The 19,877-nt window shown below is 46.4% G+C and overlaps 1 protein-coding gene across 1 annotated transcript in view; it reads right to left on the bottom strand.

Moving 5' to 3' along the window:
- LOC118771945 (metabotropic glutamate receptor 8-like) overlaps positions 1-19,877 on the bottom strand; it is a 118,762-nt gene extending 98,885 nt beyond the window's left edge. Inside the window, exons 1-2 of the mRNA XM_036520131.1 lie at positions 19,764-19,877; positions 16,248-17,039 (exon numbers count right to left, since the gene is read on the bottom strand). Coding sequence (XP_036376024.1) covers positions 16,248-16,745 — 498 coding nt within the window. The 5' untranslated portion in view covers positions 16,746-17,039; positions 19,764-19,877. The remainder of the gene's footprint in view (positions 1-16,247; positions 17,040-19,763) is intronic.

Below are 19,877 nucleotides of genomic sequence, written 5' to 3'. Positions count from 1 at the left end.
CAAGCGGCGGAGAATGTGTGACTCTCCAATTAAAAGTGATAAAGCTCGCGCCCATCAAACTCAACAGTCTATATTTAACCTCCACTATTCTCCGAGCTGAACTCCGCCACGGGAGAGGGGAGAGAAGAGGATATGAGAATATGCTGTACCTGCCCTGAGAACGGCAATTAGAGAAGTCAATCCCCAACATAACACAATGAAACCTTTTGCTCAATGGCTCTGAAAATAAGAGAGGATGGAGGAAAGTGAGAAAGAGGCAAACCGCCTGGCTGTCAGACATAAATCACCACTTTCACTCTGACACTCAGATGGAGCTGGATGGGTCTTAATGAGCTTCAAAAAGGGGTTCTTATCACCCCGTAAACCAGCACTGCAGCACTTGGCTCGACCTGAACCTAACTGGCTACAATTACCCACATACACACACACACACACACTCACACAGATCTGATCCTCACACATCTGGGCCTCAATCAATCATGTTTCTTCCACTCTCCAATACCAAACAGTATTCCCCTACAGCATCCCCATGACCACAGTCTCAGGGCTCATGGAGCCATTCACCATAACAGAACAGGTATAATGGGCACGGTGCTTCCAGCTGGAGCCCCAGGTACAGGGCAGGCGATCCATCCAATCAGACGCGCATTTGCTGCAGGTGGACTCTCTCTCCCCCGTGTGCCCCTTGCCTGTTAGTGATTTATTACCTGCATGGCACCGAGTTCTGCAGCACAGAGTCACGATCACAGAATGTCACAGCTCCCAGAGGAAAAAGCGTCCCTTTAAACAAAACCAAGACATTTTTTCCTCACCCCCGTGTTCTTCAGAAACAAATTTCAAGCTTCATTTGCGCTTCCTGAATTCCTCGTTCATGGGCCGCTGCCGTTCTGCAAGCGGAGGTGATCCCCGTTGCCATAGCGCCCCGGCATCTGTGACACGGGAGGAAAACGCCCCACCCCACCACCGTCTCTCCTGCTCGCTGATCTGTTTCAAACATAACATTACCGTGACCTCACAGTCACTGTGGCCTCCTGGGACTTGTGCACCCATCAACCACAGCCCTGCTGTCCAGCATTCAGACTAGCTTCTATTCCTTTCCATATTAGTGTTTTCTACCTAATAGGGCTTAAGCTGGAAGGTTTAACAGGGCTTTTCACTTGCCTCAGTTCATATATTTTGCATCTACATTGCAACTTCTGTGTTTTTTCTAGCTGTTGTGCCCTCTGAGCCATACATAAGGAGTCCTAACAGCATTACTGAAAGCTGTAATAGTGATAGCAGTCACTTGCACAAGCAGGTCTGCAGTTTAAGGTCTTCTTGTGTTGGCGCATTTTTAGTGACCAGCCTTGGACATGGTCAGAATGATTACATTACACATTAGCATGTTCCCTTATCCAAAGTGATTTGTCCCTATTCACAGAGCAGGATGTTTGCTGTGTCAGTTCAGCTTCGGTTCTTTGGCTGGAGGGTGCAGCCGTAGCGTCTCTAGGGCATCTAGTCCCTTAAGCACAAAGCCACGCTGCTGCTTCTCAGAGGGACCGTGGGGTTTCGTATGCGCAGGGAACAGAAGGGGCCGTGGGGTTTCGTATGCGCCGAAACCAGGCCCGCATCCATCTGCCGAGGCACACGGGGAAGTGGGGGGTGGGGGGGGGGGGGGTTGGAAATCTGTTGCGTGGGCGGTGGAGCGGGGCACCCCGTGGAGCTGGTGAGCTTACGCAGGCAAACACAGACATGACACCGGCAACCCGTTCGTTTGGAGCATATGTGTGGACTTAACGAGGCACGAGCAGGGAGGAGGGGGATCTGAGAGATGAGCCTTCCCACGCGATCCAGGCACGATCCGTTCTCTTTGGTAACATGGTCTCTTTATTTTCTGCCACAAAGCTGCTAAACGCAGGCGTTTTCGCTCACAGGAGCAAGGCGCCTCACCTTCAGAACAGCTGTGAAATTGTATTGTCAATACCAAACGGTAAGGCACTGAGGTTTCGCTCAAAGCGAATTCTGACACTGTGAGCAAGGTAGCAAAAACCTGTGTGTAGACACATTCAGAGGTGAAAAACCCCGGCTTCAGAAAGTAAGAGTCCTGCCACATATTTGTTCCACCCTACACCAGCTGAATTTAATTAGCCCAACTCTTCAGCCAGGTAGAGGAGCTAATTAGTGAAATCACCTTGTTTAGTGAATGGCGAGAACAAAGACATGGTAGGACTTTTACTTTCTGAAGCCGGGGTTTTCCATCTCTGGTCACATTAACTTAAGAAGATTAACATTAATTGTTCAAAAAGGTGTTCTGAAATAATCCTCACGGTCCTCTTTAAGTGAGTTATTTTTGCTTGACTTTTACACGCCCAACAGAATTAGCACTCGTGCATTTTTACATTACCACTATTGACAAGCAATTCACCTATCCCACCTCCTCGTTCTAACATTTCAAGGCCTCATTTCTTTTCATTCATTTCTTCATGCACAATCACCTGAACCACCAGCCCACCTCTCCACACACTGGTCTCCCATGACAGGAGGGTACGGGCTCTCCCCTTCCATTGCCTCATATCCACTGCAAACTGTAATGCCTGCATTTCTCACATCAAGCAGATACAAAACCAGCCTTTCCACAGCTTGTGGCTTCCTGAGGCAGCTTGAAGCGCCTTGCTAAAGGCGCTTCAACTCAGGATTTCCCACTCAGGATTCCAACCCAGTGCTCTCTGGTGCCCCCTGGTGGAGAGGGCTGCTAATCACCACACCACATGCCACTCGCTTCAGTCTCCTCCAAAGTTCACTTTCATCCCCTTTAACAAGCGGCCCCAGTGTTCAGCCCTCCATGATGCCTGGCAGTCCTGAGCAGCTTCCTACAGGCGACGCATGTGGAGAGCAGCTATTAAATTTTTCAGCCGATAAAAGGTAGGAAGCATCGTTTTCACATTTAGCTTTTTAATCGATAAATATTTGATGAGCTCTCCGAGTTGACGTGGCAGACTGTTAAGGTCACATTTAAAAATGAGCTGTGCTTACAGATTTTTCCCCGCACACAAACAATCCCCCACAGAGGACAGGAGGCGTCTCTTCTGAGGGAGAATTACACAAGGTGGCTTCATTTTGACATGACAGAGGAAGAGCCATGCATATATTCTGTTTTGTTACTTTCATAATTTTAGCACCGGCTTTTAAAAGTGTTTACACACCAGTTTTTACAGTCGGGGGTGTACTTTCGGTGTGAGGGCGCTCCACTTGGAACCAAGGCAGCAGGCTGAATCCCAGGTGGGGCACTCCTGTACCTTTGAGCAAGGTAATCAAATTTGTCAGTATATATCCTGCGGTATAAATGGATAATATGTAAATTTTTATGTAAATTAATCCTGATAAGGCTGCTTGCTAAGTAAATAATGTAATTCACCTGCTCTGTGAAAACAAACCAAAAAAGGGGAAAAAAAGCAAACAGCCAATTAAGGCCTTATGATTACTAAGTCTGGCCACCAAGGAAACAACAGTGATGTTTGCTCTTATTATTTCCCGGTGTGTTTTTTTTTTATCTTCCAAAAATACTTTATTTTTTCTGCACCAAAGAGTTCCCTTGAGCGGAGACAAAAACGCACCACGTTTTCCCTGAATCGGGCGCTGGCACCGCGCAGAAGCCGCGCGGTAACCTTTGCAGCGAGTGCTGCGGGAGTGAGGAATGAGCGATACAGCGGGTCGAGTCACCTCCAGCAGGGCTCAGCGCCGCTTCTTAATTGGACAGAGACTGCTGCGGGGCGCTTTCTCGTGAAACAGTATACTGATATCGCCTTGACCGCCAGCCAGATCCAATCCAGACACAATGTGATTTGTCCTCAATTCGGAGAGTGATACTCTTTTTGTGGTACTCGCGCAACATTTTTGAGATGACCGCTTGTGAAAGGTAACGGAAAAAAAGTCATGAAAAATGTTTTACAATCACATAACGTGTCGTTTAAAGTTAAGGGCAAAGGCCTTGGTGCTTGGATTGCAGTGTGTGGCTTGGATTGAATATAACCACAGAAACCTGCATCCAACAGACTACATCAAAAGCACCTAGGGCTGCAGGCCCAACCACCTACATCAAGAGCCCCAGATTTCCGTTAGTGAGAAAAAAAAAAAATCAATTTGCACTTACTGAATGTTTCAAGAACGCTTCACAGAAAACTCCTTACGCTACACCAGTGGTGACTGGGAGTTTCTCACATTTTGCATCTGGCGTCCTAAAAATGGAAATAAGTGTGGAATGAAACGCTCAGCATTTCATTCAGAAGTTTTCCCCCCCGATTGCAGCGAGTCGACTTCTTGCATTAACACACTTTTACAGTGGCAGCAGTCAAACCTGTCTCCTGGCGGAGGCCAGCCGCTGATAACGGTAAGTTATTCAGCGGTGGCGTTTTTTGCGCAGAAGCTGGTAGATTGTGCGTATGTGCATAGCCTGCCCGCTGACAGGCTCTCGGCACATTTGCATCGCTAATAACACCCTGCGCCGGGCGGAAGCTCCGCATTCTGACAGCTGCTGATCCGTGGCGTTCCCCGGTCTCGCTCCGGCTTCCACAGCCAGGCCCCGCGCGCTCCCTCACGCTTTCTGCTGGCGTGTGCAGGAGTTGTTGGGCCGAAAAGCGCCCGCCAAAAGTTAGACGTGTAATCTTTGTTTTCCATTCCGCATACGCCAGTCGGTTCTATTCACGGATTTGAGGAGAGAGGCAGGAGTGTTTAACACTGGCGGTGGCGGCTTATCTGTGTACGGCAGCTCTCTCTCTCTCCTTCTCGCTCTCTCCAGAGCTAGAACGCCTCAACGGCTTTACAGGGAAACAGGAGCCGTTACTCTGGCTGCATTCGTACCTCAGGCCTGTTAGATCGAGCGATCGACCGCCAGAGAGGCAGCCCGCGCCTACGCTATCAGCCTCCAATCGCAGGAGTTTCAGCTCACCCCTGGTAATCCGCCCCAGCGTACCTGACCGATTAAGGCCGCACCGTGAGCCAGCCATCCTTGTTAGCAAGGCCTCTGGGATGACAGGACTGAGGGGAGGAGGGGGGTAATTAATTTTGCATGCTAATCCTAATTTTATATTCTGGACTCCTGACAGCTCAAAAAGGTGCCTAATTGTGCAATATGGGATCTGTCGCTGCTGTGGAGTGGTCTGGGCAACGGGGGATCCACAACAGATGGGCCGCGGTGTGCAGACGAGACTCTTTAACCCCAAACGGCAGGTCTGTCTGCAGTCTTCTTACCCAATTCTCTCACCCCAAACAGCAGGTCTGTAGTCTGCTTACCCAATTCTCTCACCCCAAATGGAAGGTAGGTCTGCAGTCTACATACAAGACTTTCTAAGCCCAAACAGGTGGTGTGTCGGCAATTTACATACCCAAACTTCTAACCCCAAACAGCAAGTCTGTCTACAGTCTACACCCAACTCTCTAACCCCAAACATTAAAGACTCTGAAGAAGGAAGGATCACTTAAAGGCAGGAACTTGAACAACCACTGTCCAGAAGCAGCGACCGCATGATCAGTGATTTTTCTTTTTGGTAACCTAGTGGTGAAACACAGACGCTACGGTTACTTTGGGGAAGCCGTTCACGCTGTCAGCCAATCAGTGAGTGAGTGAGTGATTCTAACCGGAGGACAGCGGCAGGTGGTTCCTCAGCTGCCTGCCGAGGCAGTGAGAAAAGGCAGGAGAATGACAGGCAGGAAGGAGCACTCCTGCCTGCCGCCCAGCAGCTCCTCAGCGGGGGCAGCCATTACGCAGATGGGAGTGAGATGTACAGTCCCGCACGGATATACCCTCCAACACGCTACACTCCCGACGCGCTCCGGGCATTAGTCATAGCGCAGGAACGCACCGAGAACGCAGCGTGCACACAATTACGGCGCACTTAACGTAATTACAAAGCACTCAAAAACAATGCGCCACTCCATTTAAGTCATTTAAGTCATGTCCACAAACAGCGAAAAAAAAATGTTACAGTTCTTTCACTGGGAGTTTGAAAGAAAATCCTCTATAATCATATATACTAACCTAACCCTGTGGTGTCAGGTCTTTGCTTGATTATGTTAACATCCTGCTGTGATCAGGGGTTGCACAAACAGTACACTATGCACAGAAAAAAACTGAGCACATAGTGATTAAATTTCTGATGACGGAAATGCGAGACAGACGGATATTATACGAATGGCAGAGGTGCCCTCAAGCACACACATTATTAAGCTGTTATTAAGCACACATTATTAAGCAACAGTCCAGCATCAAAGCCTCCCAAGAAGACCTGTTCTGCTTGCTTTCAATAATAAGCTTTTGCTGGAGCATACAGGAACCCTGCAACAATACGCCTGCGTGAACACAGACATACCTGCACTTGTGTGCACTTGGGTGTGTGGTGTGTGTGTGTGTGCGTGCATGTGCAGGGTCAAATATGCAGAAAATGTTAACTTCAAATATTTACACTCCCTAAATTCCTTACAATTCCTGAAGGGGTCATGTGTAAGTACATTTATATTTATCACGTCTGCAGAAAATATCAATGAAACAATACTGCTCTTCAGTTTTGTGCTGTATCACTCCTGATCTATGGCAATGCAACAAGAAAGAAAATCAATGGCAGTAGTTCCACAGTAGGCTGTCCGAGAAGAAGTCTCATCACACCATCTCTTCATCCATCCTGTTACCACCATTTTCTTACTGAACGGGAGAATTTTAAGAGCTGGTTTACTGCAGCTTTAAATGTGATTAGTTGATCTTTCCGGAGTCATGAAGACGCACACTGCCTGTAAGTAAATTTTGGTTTCACTGTTTTCAACCGATTGATCTGAATGACTTGACTGCCCTCTAATCCCCCTGAACAAGCTGATATCACGACCTTCAGCCAGCGACCACACACTCAAGCTCTTTATTGCCGCACTGATAGGTTATCAATACCCCTGTGGAGAGGCTCAGCAAACAGACAGCTGCTTTCCGGGGTATTTAGTGAGAGAGAGAGAAAGAACACATATGCATTTCATCAGCCTCAGACCGCCCTATCGTATTACTGTATCTGAGACACTCCGTCTTATAACACATATCTCATGACTGCATCAGATCCCACAGCCGCTGAGGGGATTTCCCAGGTCAGAGCCTGATCTAAAGAGGATATCAACAGATCATTAGTATTCCTGATCACAAAGGACATGTTTAATCGGGTCATCACCTTCCCCTTCATGTGATGAATCGCACGCTACGTTTGCATGTGTGTGGGGGGTTGTGGGATATGTTAGGCCCCCAGGGGGTCAGAGAACACGAGGTCACTCCTGCCGTTCCTGTTTGTGTTGTGAACATTTCTATGAGACATGAAGGAGGGTACTTCCCGTTTCCTGTCTGCATGGGAAACAGGACATAGGACACAGAATATAGTTCACTTCTTGTTTCTCCTCTCCATGTCAAACAGGATAAGGGACACTTCTTGCTGCTTGTCCATATGACAGATAGGAAAGAGGACACATCCTGCTTATTTCCTAACTACATTGTTTCCTCCATCTGATGCCCTTGGCTGGAGTTTTCCAGGGGGACACAGGGGAGAGGAAATTATGAGCACTATAAATTATGGACAGTATCATACTCTCAACCCACTCTCAAGCACTGAACTTCAGCAGCCACCCGTGGGGCGCATACTCACTTACTCACTTAAGAGACAATGTTAAAAAACATTATACTTTCACTTGTTGGAAATACACACTTCTTCTGCAGCCATTTGTTGAATAATATCCCTGCTGAGTTGTTTTATCTTCCTTGTAGACTGAGAGTTCAAGCCAAGTCATCCTATGTGTGCAGCTGTTTGCTTTTCGAGAGAAAATTCAACAAAAAGGTCTTATTCACAAGCTGTTTCGAGCTCTCCTTCCAAAGAGCCTTGGAGGAAGCCCATATTTTGAGATGAGAAATACTGCTCTCCTCATTTGGAGGGGAATATTGTTGTGTTGTAACTGGCTAACATTCTTATGGGAAATTAATTCAGCCTTTTCTGTTGGGTTTGGTGCTATTCCAAACACTTCCAAACATGTCCTCGAGAGGACAAAGAGGCTTAAATGCTTAAACCACTGTTTATACACTGACTTCATGCTGTGTCACTGTAAAGATGCTCCATACTCCAGAAGAGAAACCGATTAACAAGCAGTGACTTTTATTTATACGACTTCTAGGTTGGCCACATTATGGACCCACCGTCTCTAGGCCAATAGGAGCTTGGCGTTTTAATTCATTTTAAATGCACACCAAGAGCAAACTCTTGTGACTAACTCACACAGAGCTGCGGACTTTACAGTTGCCATATATTGTCGTGTCCAAATTGTGTCTGGTTTATGAGCCCTGACTTTGACAATAAATGAGTCATAAGAGGCGAAAATGACTTCCGCTTAGTTTCACTGAAATCACTTTTAATCCCGACGTGCAGTCATCCCTCTTTTCTGGCGGAAATCAGGTGGAAATGTGCAGTTTGCCACAGCTGGGCAGAACCTGTGAGAACAGATAAAAGTAAATGAGCTGAGTGTGACGCCGGCGTCTTCTCCGCTTCTCAGACACATCACGCACTCGGCGCAAATAGGACGAGACGAATAATTTATTTCATTCGGTCTTCACCGAGCGACTAAGTGGTCTCCGGATATTTCATTTTTTCAGTCCAATTTGCTATCAATTGTGTTGTGAAATGAGCCGAAGGCATTGGCAGGTTTGATGGCTGAAATCCAGGGAAAGCGTTTGGTCATGCGCGCCGAGCGTTTATAAGTAATGAGGCCCACTGACTTCCAGTTCCAGCCTCCAGTTCCAACCCCACAGGGTTAAGGGACTCCTTAAGGGGAGAGGCCTTGGGTTTGCCTCTTCCCCAAACTGGTCACTGCCATTTTACCCTGATCAAGATCCAGAAGTAAGTACATACCCTGCTCTATTAAGTTATTTAAACAAATGAGCCTTTGAATTTTTTACCCCCTCCCTCTCTATCACACCATTTATCACTGTAGACCTGAGTAAGAGACATTTAGGAGCTTTGTGCATCTCTATGGAAGCTAATGCATAGAGAGTCGGGGGGGGGGAGGGAATTTCACTAGATTTCAGAGAATGGGTCGGTGTTGCTTCCTGGCCTTATTGCCTGGTTCTCTGCCAGTGAACACCAGCGGAAAGGCTTTGGTTCAGCCTACGGTCTTCCGTTTTACTGCTAAATGATTCATCTGTGAACACCTGCCAGAAAAGCATAGTGAGAAAGAGAGCCACTCTCATTCTGCTTGTAGAGCTCATAGCGGCCTCTGTTCAGCGGCCCACACATTAGCCACTCCCTGCCTGACAACGCATTCATTCAGTCTCACAGATCCACTCTTGTGCCTCCTCCCAGGATTTCATATATGGATATTGTTTCTGCTTGTTCCCCTTACACCTTCCTTATTAGGATTTTTGCCTTTTTACCATCTTAACTAAGCGTTGATAAAGCATTGAATTGAGCAGAGGGCAGGGAGATGGTGTGTGTGTGTGTGTGTGTGTGTGTGTGTGTGTGTGTGTGTGTGTGTGTGAGTGTGTGTGTGTGTGTGTGTGTTTAGAACACACACTCAGACAGGTGGATTCCAACAATGCAGGAGAACGGCAAGAGACCTGGGGTTTGATACAATACCCTACTGTGGCTCACAGACTGGCTGTTGAAGACAGGGAGATTCAGAACAGCAGGTACACGCACAATCCCGGCCCTTTGATAGAGAGATCAAAGGGACGTGATGTCGGACTACCACGCCCAGGGCGAAACAGCGTGAAGCGCCGGGCGGAGGGAGGAGATGACCGCGGGACAGAACACCGAGGCTGAAACCTGCTCACCCAAACACAGAATCCATCATCTAATTAGGAGGCACCCCGGACTGCACTTAGAGGAAACACACCCCAGGACAAAGGGTGCACAGTCAGCCATCTCACCTGAGTCTCACCTGAGTTTCACCTTATAAGGCAGCAAACAGCAGCACTGTCCAACGTACCACACTATCACATATACACAATCATCCAATCAGAATGGTGCACACAGAGGGTGAATTCACTCATTTCCTGGCTCTCACATTCACACTTTGGCCTGAATTTTGAGTCATGAGTTTGAGCAAGTGTTACATTTCTGTCTAACAATGAAGGGTTTGATCACTGAAATTACGGAGAAAAAAAACATTAACTGAATCTCAGCCTGAGTTCATTTGTACAATTTGCAAGCATTACCAACAGCTTGTGTCCTCCATTAGGGAACTACAGTGACCGGGCTGCCCCACACATGAAGCACAGAGTTTCATTAAATCCAAATGAAACATCTCCTCCAGAGACAGGGGAGCCGGCTCTGTGACATTAATCACGCAGGTGAGGAGGGGCCTTCCCTCCTGGAAGGAGAGCTGAAAGCATGTATCGATCAGTATGTCAACAGTGTCAGCCTGTTCACGATCTTACACCATCTTGGACACAGTGGAGAGCGCCATCAAGCTAACCGCCAGACAAACCGAAGCAATTCAGGCGCGAGTTATACCCCCTGCATCAGCAGCCCCACCCTTCAGCACAGTGCTGGTTTATGTGTGACCACAGAGACAGGAAGGGCAGTCACGTGACTGTCACATCCTACCGGGGTCGCTCTTCTAAGACACAATCCCTGTCTGTATGGATCCTTCAGTGGTGGAATGAACTCCCCACAGGGGTCAGGACTACGGAACCACTGGCAATCTTCTGATGCAGACTGAAGACCCACCTCTTCAGACTGCATCTCGGTTCCACATCAATCCCTACCCCCTAATACCTGCTACTTGTATTACTTGATATTTTGGATACTGCGATCCAGTGACAGATGTATGGTAGTATACTTGGCTATCCTTGTCTAGTCAGGTTGCGCAAGTTAACTTAGGGTAGGGCTTGAATAGTGTTATGCTCACACTCACTGGTCTGGGAGTGTTGTCAGCCTGGTCTAACATTGTTGCTCATTCAACTTGAATGGATACACTTCTGTTCTGTTGAGCTGGAAGCCTCTCTGGATAAGACTGTCTGTTAAATTAATGTAATATAATATGTAATGTAACGTGAATGGCCCTGAGACTGATGCCCCGCCCCTTTAGTGACCAACTTTCTCTCTCATTGCCTCCCAGCACTGCACAGCTGGCTTCTGTTGAGTCATGAATTATTCAGGGGGGATATTCAACTTTGCAAAGGACGGCCTGTTAAAGACACACTGGGGACACTGCGACGTGATACAAAATTCTCTCTTTTTTTTTTTTTTTACCTTTCAGCAACTCGCCAGAGATAAGGAGAGGAGACAGATGGATGGAGCGTTGTTTCCCTTTCTTTTACAGATCACGAGGCAATTAATAATCTCTGAGAGTTTTTCCTCTGTCCATTAGCTGTGAACAAATGCATTGTGCCATGGTAAACAGGAGACATTACATTACTTCATTACCATATTTTAAAAGACCGAAAACTCAATGCAGAAAACAAGGTCAGAGCTCCACAACAGCAAATCCACAGAACACCCACCCCCTTTCACCCTGTAACTACTATATGCTTTCACCGTGTGCCTACTACACCCTTTCACTGTGTACCTACTACAACCCTTTTCCTTGTAACTACTACACCCTTTAACACTGTACATACTACACACTTTCACCTTGTGCCTACACGCTTTCACTCTGTACCTACTACACCCTTTCACTCTGTGGCTCTTACAAAACACCCTGGACCTTCACTCCAGCTCCAATTCTTTATGAACCCTTTTTGTACTTAGAAATACATGACGTTCATTTATTCATTTATGGTTTTCCTTTGGATTGCAGAATATATCCCTTCATTCATTCATCAGACTGCGGAACGTGCTCCTTCGTGCTTGTAATAGGCTGAAGGATCGCCCAAAGTGACCACTGACATGTTTCCTGTAAGTCTCGGCATGTGATGGATGAGGCGGCACATGTACCCATCGGAGGAAGTTTAGCACTAATGTTCTTTCCATGTCTCCCCTTGCCCTCTTCATAAATAATGCTTTACTGCAACAGCCTCCTCATCATGCTGCTATCAGGGACAGAGGGGCCTCACAGCGGAACAAACTGGGTTGCCGAAAACGTGCCCATTGCATCATTCGAGAACTGCAGGCAAAGGGCGCTGCCTCGCACCTGCATTCGGAAGGGTAAGAGCTGGAATGACCACCTGAGAGGCCAACGTCACAACTCCAGCTACAGAGCAATTATGTTTTAAAGAAATTGATGTCATTAACCAGCTTACCCAGGGTAACATACATGGTTTACATTATAGACACTTATACTAGCCTTTATTGCCCAGATCCCAAGGTCCCAACTAGGAAACCTCTGCCTCAGGCTTGAAGAGTACTGTCGCCAGAATCCTCGCAAATTATGTTAAATAGCATTCCCTTTCACAAAATCTCAAGACAAACAAATTCTGAGAGGGCAACATCATCACATCTGGGGTTCTGTCCCACCAAGCACCTGAATTCAAGCTTCCATAGGTTTTCAAAAAAAGAGGGCCCCCTGGTGGGCAGGTAAGGAATTTCTACAGCAGTATGAATCAATAAGGCCCCCAATACTTCAGCCCCAGCGGTAGCCCTTCCCTATAATTGCATTTTTATAATTATTCATTGTCCTAGGGAATCCACTCTAAAATGAAAACCAGACATGTTGATAGCAGCAATAGCTTCTATCAGAACTACAGTAAATAGATATCAAGATTCTTAGCCTACCGTTGTTTCACTCAAAGTTCCATCAACACAATAATGGTAATAGTAACCAGACCTCCTTATAACCCATTGCCTTGATTTATGCATTATTAAATTACTGTTATTACTATTAATTTTTCATTTAAATATCTGAAAATATATGCTACCCAATACACACCAGACATGGTGTAACAAAAATGTATCCTGATAATTGAATACCTGAACAAGGGCCCTTCACTAAAACCAGGTCCTTATGGCTGATAATATGAGCTTGACATCAAACATGATATGAGCAACACTACCATATATTAGATTATACAGTAATCTGTGCACATTCAATTCACAGAGAATAAGTACATTAGTATTCTTTTAAAAGAATGTAAGTCAAAGGATGTGATGGACTTACAAGGTGAGGGGCATATGTCTGACAGTTCATTCTTTCCTGACTGCTGAACATGACCTTAAGCTGTTTAGTAAACAGACAAATTAAATTGCCTCTCAGGCAACGCCTTCACTTCAATGTGATTTAACGTTCATCTGTTTGTTAATCATGTTTTAATCTAATCGGTGTGTTCCTTGTGTAATGAAGTGTATAATCCATTTTAATTAGCAAAACGTTCGCTACAAAACGAACATCTTTGTTGTTCCGTTGGTGCTGTATGTCAGGTTTCGGCACGTAATTATAAATAAACACAGACTTGAGAGTCTCCCTACCTCTGTTTCGCAGGCACATTTTCATGTTTTTGTATTTGTATGATTCAAATACAGTGCATCATTTTTCAAGACTCATTCTACAATGAGGAGGGAGTAAAAGAATTTGTGTACTCAAGGCATATTTCAGGGAGTAATTACTTAATTTTTCAAAATCTTAACTAGAATTGCAAACCACCTAAAGACTTCATGAAATTGATCAGTGTCAGGATTAGAGCTTTAATGTTTCAAATTTAAAAAAGATTATCCATTGCCTAAAACCAAGTTATTTCTTCAGATAAACAGAAAAAACACGATAATATTGGCCGAAAACCTAATAATGATATCACAATGATGAGAGCGCTCACACACTAATGATATCAATTTCCACTGTCTCCTATATGGACCTGCAGAGCTATTCTTGTTAAGTGAGAAAGCATGCTTCTGAGTAATGGAGCTGACACTGGCAGGAGGTTCTGCGCACAGCACGGGAGAGCAGAACGCCGCCACGTGCATTCTGGGAAGGATGATCATGTGACCCGGATCTGTCCATTCCACAATTAGCAGTGTAATTACCCAGCCTGCCCTGACACTGTAATCAATAATGAAGGGAAGGGGGGGGGGGGGGGGCACTGTTGGTCTGTTAATGTGAGTCAATGGGGTGTGAAATGTGAGCGCTCATGTCCAGGACACAGCGAGCAAGCAGGCACTTTAAAGGACAGTCCCTCGGGGAGGGGGCTTCATCCCGGTTTGTGACTCCAGGGGCAGGACCTCTACACTGGGGGGTGTCTGACCTAACGCCATTAGGTGCCATTCAAATAACACCTGCACACAGGTGTGCATGATTATGTTTGTCAGAATAGCCTTGAACATCCAGCTTCATTTTGCAATCACATTGCTTTACATTACATTAATTATGTGCTTCTACATTACACTATTGATCTGTTGGGCAGACAGCCTAATCAGGCACAGCTCACAACTTTTACTTGTATTTTACATACTATTCTGTAATGGATACTTTGCTGAAGTGATGCCAGTTATGCACTTGGCAAGGAACAGCAGCACACTCATCAAACCTGCCATCTATAAAAAGGCCCGTTACTAAAACCATAGTGCACAACGCTGCCAGGTCTCTGGCTCACTGGAGTCCTCCTTCCCTCCAAATCTGCATTGAGGGAGCTTCCCCTGCCTTACGGCACCAGCATCCACCCACACCTGCACTCCCTCTGCAGAAAAAGCCCTCCGCTCTCCATCTTGGCTCAAACTGTCAGTTTCTGTGTTTCCTCCCTCTGCACCAAAGCCCTTCTGCCTCCATCTTGGCTCAAATAGTGTGCTTCTGCATTTCCTATTTTCCTTCAGGAAATGATCAGACTCAGACCAGTCTACCTCCTCTCTGTGGATGACAGAACCTTTCACTAGCAGCATCAGATTAATATAACAGTACCCGTGTTTATCACTGTTTAAACTGCCTATTTTTAGCATGCGACAGATGCGTAATTATTCATGAGACCTGTAACAGAAGATAAGCCATCAATGGTAACCCGACACAAATGCAATACCGCCTCCCTACTGTAAAGTCACTTCAGTGTTTTAAATCAATCCTATTAGGCAAATGCGAGTTGTATCATTTGATGCAACAAGAGGAGTAAGGAAGCCACTAACCAGATGCTTTCAAAGTTACAAAGGCACACTCACACATCTGTACGGCTCCTCGGTGTGACTCCATCCAGCACCTGACTATTACGGTGTTAAATATGCAGAGCGACACCTGGGCAAATTAGGATACAGGAGGTGTGGTCATTCCCCGGAGAAAGCCGCAGAGGTACGCATCTCCCAAATTGGGGCTGAGCGAGGAACACGTCTCCTGATAAGACTGACTGCATTTTAATTGGATGTCGTAGCCGGGCGCCGTCTGCTCCAAGAGGAAGCCGCGCACAGCCTAAATGTTTAATATCAGAAGAGGAGCACCAGAGCCTCAACTTCTATTTCCTCCTAACGTCCTGAGACAAGCGTGGCAAGGCCTGACGAGTTCATATCAGAGCAGTCGTTTGTTTGGGGACTGGGCGCAGTGGATAATGGACACGATACTGAATATGAACTCACAATATGAAATATGAACTCATACCACCAGTTTTGGGGGACAGCCAGTGATGTAGCATCCACCTGGTTGACACACCGCAGCCATTTTCTGATGGAGCGCTTGGTAAACATCAGCTGAGGCTGACAGGCAGAAATGCTTGTATGACGCCTTGGCAACACAAGAATGATGCTATCATGCCTTTAAAGCAGGCTAAATTGAAATTGAAACTGAATTGATTTATTGAGTCTGGGGAATGATAAGATGAGCTGATCTCAGAACAGCCTGAGACTGAGACATGGGCCCAACCTACACCTGGTATTAAAATCCACTTTTTTCTGGCGCAATCAGGCCACATGCAAGTGATCTGAAATGCAAATGAGGACCCATCCTGCAAGATGGTGAGCATGGGCACATGGGAGATTGTTACACTTCTCATAATATATAGCATATGCAACCACAGAATGAACCATGGTCTCAGATATCCATGGCAATGAAGACAACAGCGGAGACCAGACCACTCTATCACAGCTGCAGCTCACACCATGAACAGGGCTATGCAGCCCGGGATACAAGCCAGGACTGGTGGAAGAATATTGGCTTGTCTTTCAATAATCAATACACGCTTGACAATTTTCATATGAGGAGGTACACGATTAAACATTTATCAGCAGCTGCAATCTTTCATGTGGAAACCTACCAACCTACCAACACCTCTCCAAGCAGCAGCCTATCTTTCCAGGTGTCACGGCCAAGCAGTATTGCAGCTCCAGTAAAACAGGGCACAGTGAGACAGTAGCCCATACCTTGAAGAGCCGCAGGATGTTGGCCACCATGATGGATACCGAGCTGGCGGCAGCCCCGATGACACCGACGATCTTGTCGGGCTTGGCGAAGACGGGCGGGTCGCCGCTGGCGCAGCGGACGTCGGAGGCGTCCTTCTCGATGAGCGCCTGCACGAAGGTGAGCGACTGCTCCAGGGCGTAGGTGTCCCGCGAGCAGGTGTCCAGGATGCGGGCGCCCAGCGTGACGTTGGGCAGCAGCTCGGGGTCCTTGTTGATCAGGTCGATGGCGAAGAGCATGGCCTCCAGGCGGTGGATGCCCTTCTCCTTCTTCAGCTCCCCGCAGGGCACACCCCGGTCACCCCGGGCGTGCACGGGGAACAGCCCGCCCAGGATGATGTCGCCTTCCAGGCGGATGGAGTGGGCGTACTCCTGGGCGGAGCCCAGCAGCCAGCAGCAGCTGGCCGTCAGCAGGACAAAGCACTGATAGGACAGGGCCGGCAAATTGCAGGCCCTCACCATGGCGACGGGAGGGGCAGCGTGGGAAAGGGGCGGGGTTCGGGAGCTGGGCTGAGGAGAGCTGGGTGACTGGAGCAGCGGGTGGGACAGGAAGTGGGTGGGACCATCAGTGCCCCCCCCCCCCTTCTGCTCAGAGCAGAGCTAGGGGCCCGGGGCCCGCGGGAGTGCGCCGCCACCTGCAGCTGGCATTTCAGGACAGGGACAAGTAGGTGGGAAAGGACGGATCTGGAGGCCGGTGGAGGGTGAGAGCAGAGCAGGAAAACTCTCAGTTTCTGAGTCTCACATGCTGGGAGCAACCTACACAGGATACAGAGATAAATCACATTAATGTCAGCAGATCAACAAGATGTTATGATCTCTCGGTCTCATCGATCTCTCTCTCTCACACGCACACACACACACACACACACACACAGCACTGCTGTTTTATATTATTTATCTGCTTAGCAGACACCCCCTCCCTTGCCCAGCCTACAACAGATGCTTTAAGCTACAGTTTACATATTAACAATTCAGCTGTATATTTACTCAATCACTGAAACATCAAAGACTAAGATGAACTGTCAGAGCTGGGCTTTGAACCTGCCACCTTCTGGTACAACCAAAAATGTACAAATCACAAGTCATTCCATTGGTTCCCCTCATACCACATAATACAGCATCTGAATACTTTCATTCATACAGTCACACACTGTATATTTAACACCACTTCAGTCCATCAGACTTCAATGCATGTAGATGGTGAGCCTGTGAGCAGCCGTTCCCATGACATTTACCATCTGGCTGTATTCATTAGGGCTGATGATCTGTGTGTGTGTGTGTGTGTGTGTGTGTGTGTGTGTGTGTGTGTGTGTGTGTGTGTGTGTGTGAGTGTGTGAGAGAGAGAGAGAGAGAGAGATCATTATCCTTATCCTTATTATTAGTACTGTCGTAGCAGCAACTGCTGTGTTAAATATCACTGACACCCCTGATAAATTGTGGCGATGATCAGGCTCATTAAATGTGAAGTTCCCAAACCACGTGCCACATCAGACACCGCGGAAACGCGCGCAGGGGCGCTGCAAGCGGCATCTGCTGCGCAAGATGCCAACGCCAGACCCAGTGGGCAGGCAAAGCAGAGGCGTTCGTTGCATACAGTTGAAATCGAGGTGTCTATTGCTTCAACAGGTATAAAACATACATATGAAACTGTTTAGCCAGAGTATGCGTCCCGTCGTATGCCAATACAGATATATTTAAAATATATACACCGAATGCCTGATTACGGAAAAAGAAACATTTTTCTATAAAAGTAGTCATATCTCATTCGATCCAGCTGTACTTCCACTGCTCATAATTTGTTTGTTCTCTTAATAATGTTTAGTGAAAAAAGAATACACCACATGCACCCTCTTGATTTTGGACAGAAAATTTAAATCTACAATCAATCAATACCCCTGTGCAAGTAACATTATCTAGAATTTTCTTTTCAGTGATATCGGAACTATTTTAAAATGATAATGAAAAAGAATAACGTGTCTCTTGGTCCCTCTTTATAGTGAAATACAAATCTTCCTGGCACAATTAGGGTACAATTTCCTTTCGTATAGAGAAATGATTGCCTTTCTACTTGGCAAAAGGGGACAACTTAATGAGAAATAGCAAGATTCCAGCACTTCGATCATTGTCGCGACCAAAGAGAAGAGCGAGCCATTACACTGGAAGCCCAACTCCGTCACATTTCTCTTTTTAATTTACACGAATCGGTACATGTCACGCTGCGCCACCTTCTCTGGTGATTCTATTATATTTTCTCCAACCCAACTCCTCCCGGAGGATCCCTGTGTTCTTTTCAGAAGCTGATAGCTTTTGTCTTTTCCTGTTACAGTGGTAAAAGGGCACCATTATTCTTCCTGCATATCACAGTTGTTCAATAAGACAATATACAGGTTGTCGAGAGGAAACAAATAGCACAGAACACGAACACCCAATACCAGCACTGAATATTCAAATTGTCCCTCACAATCGTATCTGATGTATAAAAAATAAGATGCAATTAGAATAATCACGTTTAATGAATGAACTGACAATCACTTTAAACTCCTGCTAAAAAATCGTTAAGGAATATGAACGATAACATTTTACTTGGCCACTGCAAATCAATGCGGTGATTCAACAGTCCATGCACGGGAAAACGGTCGGCTAATTAAAACACGCCGCTGCAATATGCAGAATGCTTGCTTTGTCTTCTGTTCTCGTGAGCTTTTTATGGAAGGTTCAGATGAACTTATGGCATTTTAAAATTACAGCAAACGACACAAGTATACATGTGAGCATAGTTCAAATTTAATCAAAAATATACGTATGTGTTGCGATAAAGGCGACAGGAACAGCGATAGAGCTTTCTCTGGGCGCCAAATGCAACACCTACTTTGGGAAAAACCTAGTATGAGCAAGCGAATATCATATTTTGTATTGATAACACTGCAGTGCTTACAACTCATGCACTTTCGACGTTTAAAATGCTTCATTTAAATAATCTACAGAATCTACCATGATGTAAACATAATATTCAATTGACGGTTCAACGACATAAAATGCATTTTTTTAATGAGTTACAAAAAATCACGTCCAAGTGCATGTTTCATATTGCTATGCAAGATCACATTTCTACCATGTAATGCAACTTCCTTGCGGAGCTCAGCACTTTTCCGTATGGCGTACGTATAGTGTGAGGCTACTTTAGCCACGGGCGAACGACCGCAATGATTTATCTCTGATATAAATAATTTGGGTTTGGCCGATGTTCCCAACAGTACCCATGTCCACTAGGAAATGATGTTATGGGTTAAATCGGGGAACCCGTTCATGCAATCAGCCGCAATCTGGCACGAAAGTACAGGCAGAAGAAACATTAAGACACCGCACATGCAGATCACCATAAATGGGAGGGGGTAAAAGTGGGGAAATCATACTGAATATGAGCGACACAACTCTTGCAAATCCAACGAAATAACAACATTTGTTGAAGATTGCATCTACCTGCTCTTCGGCGGCTCGGACCGGGTTTCCTTGCGCGTTCGCAGCCCGCTCAGAGCCGCTCCAGCCTCTGTTCGTAGGTGCTGAAAGAGACAGCGCTTCGAGAGAGTGCGAGCC

This window comes from Megalops cyprinoides, chromosome 25 (assembly GCF_013368585.1).
Source record: "Megalops cyprinoides isolate fMegCyp1 chromosome 25, fMegCyp1.pri, whole genome shotgun sequence".
NCBI lineage: Eukaryota > Metazoa > Chordata > Actinopteri > Elopiformes > Megalopidae > Megalops > Megalops cyprinoides.
The sequence above is the reverse complement of the archived record's forward strand: the minus strand, read 5'-3'. Positions and strand labels throughout refer to the sequence as shown.